General features: G+C 56.4%; 1 protein-coding gene across 1 annotated transcript; it reads right to left on the bottom strand.

The window, feature by feature from the left end:
• Positions 1 to 312: 312 nt before the first annotated feature.
• LMAN2L (lectin, mannose-binding 2-like) lies at positions 313 to 4,573 on the bottom strand (the record flags this gene model as incomplete). The annotated part of the gene is made up of 6 exons (XM_009080690.1): positions 313 to 455; positions 808 to 927; positions 1,830 to 1,944; positions 2,561 to 2,722; positions 4,140 to 4,222; positions 4,456 to 4,573. Coding segments are annotated over 6 exons (741 nt in total), but the record flags the coding sequence as incomplete, so codon positions are not given.
• Between the last annotated feature and the right edge of the window lie 321 nt (positions 4,574 to 4,894).

Genomic DNA, 4,894 nt, shown 5'->3' with positions numbered 1-4,894 from the left:
AATCCTGGCATCCCTCAGCCGCGGTGGGATGTCCCAGTGCCAACTCCTTCCCGAGGCACAGCCCTCCTGAGCCCTTCCCCAGCACGGTCCCCTCGGGGGACAACAGCTCATGGCACAGATCTCCATTCCCACCCAGAGCAGCTCTGGAGCCCTTAGGGACCAGCAGCCATCCCTGCTGGGATTCTGGGGGCACACGAGGGTCCCTGCCCCGAGGGTCAGTCAGTCCACCACGCTCTGGCCAGGCTGGGATGGGTGGGAGTTGGGATGTGGCTGGCAATGCCCAGCAAAGGACCATCCTGGGGTTTCCCCAAGTCAATAGAAATGTTTCCGGCTCTGCTCCTGCCACTTGTTGTAGATGATGATTCCGATGACGATGGCGAAGACGATGGCGACGAGGGAGAAGAAGACGATCAAGAAGAGAGCAAGGCCACTCATGGGCTCCAGTGGTGCTTCCACTGCATGGGAGAGGAGGGAGGGAAACAGCCTGTGAGTGCCCAGAGAGCTCAGCACCCCAAAACCACCCCAAACCCCCAGCAGGGCTCACCCCACAGCATTCAGCTCCCCAGAGCTCTTGGGCTCAACTCAAGACCAGCACTGCAGCCCCAAGGCCCCACACAAGGGTCATAGGGCGGGATTTGGGATGGGGAGATGATCCCTCTCCTTCACACATCCCAACTCCCACCCATCCCAGCGTGATGGACGTGTCCCCAAAATCAGGTTCCTTCGTTCATCCTCCACAGATCCAAGTCTCCCCAAATCCCTGCTGGTCCCACCTGCCCCAGCATAAAGCTGGAAGCTCCCACTCACTTCCTGGCAGCTTCAGGTTGTCCACAACAGGCAGGTACACCTCCCTGTCCCTCTTCTCCTCCTCCGGTGTCCGTTCCACTGTTAGCTGGTACAGCTTAAGAGAAATGATGTCGTGGTTGTCTGCAAGCAGAGCAAAACGTGTCCCAAGGTGTTACCCATCAGGGTGACAGGGCTTGGAGCACCACGGGCAGCACTGTGGGATGTCATCCTACCCAAGGGAGACCTCGTGCTGGGCCTGCTGCCAGCAGGAACCTTCAAAGCTCCTTACAGACTGAAAAACCAGCCCAGCCTGGGAGATCATCTGACTGCAAACTGCCTGGGAACCCGAAGGAATGTGTTAGCACCGGCCTCACGTGGGCCTGCTTCCTCCCCAGGCACCAGGCAGGATCTGGGAGAGAAAAGGAACTTTTGTTGGAGCCAACAATGGGCCCAGACCTCAGCCATCAATGAGCTTTTGTGCAGCAGAACTCAAACTGGACTCAAAACCTCTGGAAGAAGGACTGGGAGGGACTGCACAGCCTTGGAGCACCCTGAGGAGTATGATGGTGGGAAAGCAAAGGCTGTAGTGCTCTGTGAAACCATTCCCAGGTGTGTCTTGCTGCTCCCTCCCTCTGTGATGGGCAGGAGATTGCTCTCAGGCTGAGAAATTCCCAGGACAGGGTCAGGGAGCAGGAGGCTGTTGTGACACCTGTGACACCCAGGGCATGGGCAGCTCCTGCCCTGGGGCTCACCCAGCACCAGGGCTGGGGAGGGACAGGATAGGAGGTTTTATTCCATGCTCATCCTGGTTTTACTCCTCCCAGGCTGAGGGTAGGGATACAAAAGGAAGCTCAAGGGGAAATGCTGTCTAGACAAACCCTCAGGACCCAAACCAGGCTTGGAAGATCCAAACCAAAGCTCCTGCTCAGAGCTCAAGGGCTCTTAAAGCATGGCAAGGTCCTCACGTGCTGCTGGAAGTCCCTGCAGGTGCTGAGCTGCACCTGCACACACCCACAGTCACCCACCCCACCCTGGGGCAATACCTGAGAGGTCTCCAGTGACAGAGGAGGTCCCAAAGTAGTACCCTCGGGGCAGGCGCACGCCCGGCACGTCAATGCAGTCTCTCCACTCGTGCTTCCCATCGATGTCAATCAGCACCTGCCACAGAAAACCAGCAACAGTGTGGTCAGCAGGGCCAGGGTAGGGATCCTCCTCCTGTCCTGGGCACTGGGGAGGTCACACTCTGAGAGCTGTGTCCAGTTCTGGGCACCTCACTGCAAGATGGAGAAGGGAATGGAGCTGGGGAAGGGGCTGGAGTAGAAGTCCTGTGAGGAAAGGCTGAGGGAGCTGTGGGGGCTCAACCTGGAGAACCTTCTACTCTCTACAACTCCCTGCCAGGAGGTGCAGCCAGGCTCAGCTCCCAGGGAAACAGCCTCAGGCTGTGCCAGGGGAGGTGGAAGTTTGGACATCAGGAGGAATTTTTCCATGGGAAGGGTTGTCAGGCATTGGAATGTGCTGCCCAGGGTGGTGGTGGAGCCACCATCCCTGGAGATGTTTAAGGAAAGACCAGACATGGCACTTAGTGCTCTGTTCTAGTTGACAAGATGTTCATGGGTCACAGATTGGACTCAATGACCTCGGAAATCTTCTCCAACCGAAATGACGTTGACTCTGTGCGGGAGAGGTTTAACAGACAAGTTGGACTCGATGACTTCAGAGGTCTTTTCCAACCTCAATGCTGCTCCTGTGGAGGAGCTCCCTGAGCCCCACTCACCGTCAGCCTCCTCTTGACGTAGCGGATGACCAGGAAGGTGTCGTGGTTGAGGTTGCGCACCATGGCCGTGCAGCCTCCCAGCTCGGTGGGACGCCCGTCTCGGTCGTGGTCGTAGGTGAGGGAACCATTGTTCACCATGGCCGAGATGTAGGGGAACACACGCTACCAGGGGGAAGGAGGAGTGAGGTGTTGGTCTACCACACGTCTCTGAAGCTTGGTTTATCTCCAAAATCAGGAGCCACGATGGCTTCATGGACCTCAAACTCCTTCACCCTCAAGAATCTGCCTCAACAAGATACCAACATGATTCTGCTCCATCCCCACAGACCCCAAACACCTTCACGCCCCAAAAATCTGCTCAACACAATCCCCTTCCATCCCTGAGCCCAGACTCCTTCACTCCCAAGAATCTCCTCAATATGACCCTTCTCCATCCCCAAGGACCCCAAACTCCTTCATCCCCAAGAATCTGCCCCAGCAAGACACTGGCACGATCCTGCTCCATCTCTGTGGACCTCAAACTCCTTCACCCCCAAGGATCTGCTCCATGAGACACCAACACGACCCCAACTCCATCCCTCAGGCTCAGCCCCAGGGCTCAGGGTGGGAGCACATTTCCATGCATGCAGTCTCTCCTGGCTCCCACAGGGATTTCTGGAGCTTGGAGAAGTGAATTCCTTGGCCCTGAGCCCAGGAGAACCCAACAGGAGCCAGTACCTGGTTTCCTGGGCTGTACCTCCTCTTCTGAGCCTGCTCTCCAGGGTTAGCACAAAGCAGAGAGAGCACAGAGGCAACAGAGTCACAGAGCAGAGTCCAGTATTGCCCTACGCCCCGGGAATCTCCTCTTGGAGCACTCCATGCCTTCCCAGCTCAGCAGGGATGGGAGCAGACAGGGGTTAGGTGCCAAATCCAGGGATACACAGCACCAGTGGGTAAAGCCATGGACAGCATCACTCCTCCCTGAGCCACCACAGGGACCCACAGCCAAGCTGCCCCCTCTTCCCTTGGGAATAACATCCTTCTTCTCATCCTTTGAGAGGTGGGAATGAGCAGCTGTGAACCCACACCTTGTCCCAGGAATGGCTTTCCTCAGTGCTCCACCACCTCCGGATCCTGCTCCATTCCCCACAACCCACTAATTACCTCCTCTAATTAAAACCTGCTCTGCATCCCTTTACCCTGGAAAGGCAGAGCTGCCACCCTGGAGATCCATCCCACATCCTGCTGATCCATCAGCTCGGCAAGGCTTTTACTAGCACAAATCCATCCCTGTGCTGGATGGAGCCAGAGGGTTTGGAATACAAACTGGGAGTCGCTCCAGGTTTGTCACTCCAAGGTCAGGACACATCCAGCAGCACCTGGGGCTCTCTCCCAGGACGGAGAGAGGCAGGAGGGTTGGCACCAAGATTGGGGGGTCAAATATCCCCTGGTTTTAAGGGAAATTGGAATAAGGTTTGGATTTGGAAGGATGAAGTTTCCAGCAACAGGTTGCCCAGAGAAGCTGTGGCTGCTCCATCCCTGGATGGAGCTCCTGGATCACACTGAGGAGCTGTGAGTGTGTTGGTCCCTCCCAGCTCACCTCCTGCTGTTTCTCCTCATTTGGATAAGTGTCCACAAACACTCCCAGGCCCAGGAAGTTATCCTTGCTTCCAAACACAGGTCCTAGGAGGAAGGAGAGAGGCTTGGGATCAGGGTGGGAAGGTCAGGCAGGTGTCACAAAGGGTTTGTTAGCAGTTACTAGGGAATAGTTTGGCTTGGAAGAGACCTTAAGGATAATCCAGTCCCATTCCCTCAGCCCCAGACACTCCTCCAAGGTTGCTCCAAGCTCTTTCCAATGTGTCCAAGGTGTCCCATGACACTTTCCCTGGAGCAGGGCCCTGGCACAGGTGTGTTACCTGGCTGCATGCGATCCTTGGTGTACCAGATGGCAAACCCATCTCCATTCAGGTTCTTCTTGCCTTGCCCATGGATTTTGAAGTGCACCTGCATCTCCCAATCCCGAAGGTAACACGGCTGGGGAGGAGAGAGGGTGGGGAACTAGGGATTCCTCCTGGCAGCACCAGGGTGAGCGGACACCATCCACCACAGCATCCAGCAGCTCCATGTGCCCTTATTCCCATGCCAACAGGCAACATTCCCTGCTTCTCTCACCAACAAACTCTTTGTCCCACAATCCCAACCCTCTACCCCAGCCCCTTCCAGTCCATCCTGGTGTCCATCCAGTCCCAATCCTCTCCCTCAGCTCCTGTTCCATCCTATCCCAGTGTCCCCCCTTGTTCCTCCAGCTCCCACCAAACCATCCCAGTACCTCCCCTATTCCAACTCCCTTCCCAT

Source organism: Acanthisitta chloris, unplaced genomic scaffold (genome assembly GCF_000695815.1).
Source record: "Acanthisitta chloris isolate BGI_N310 unplaced genomic scaffold, ASM69581v1 scaffold13098, whole genome shotgun sequence".
Classification (NCBI taxonomy): Eukaryota; Metazoa; Chordata; class Aves; order Passeriformes; family Acanthisittidae; genus Acanthisitta; species Acanthisitta chloris.
This window is presented reverse-complemented; position numbering and strand designations above follow the sequence as displayed.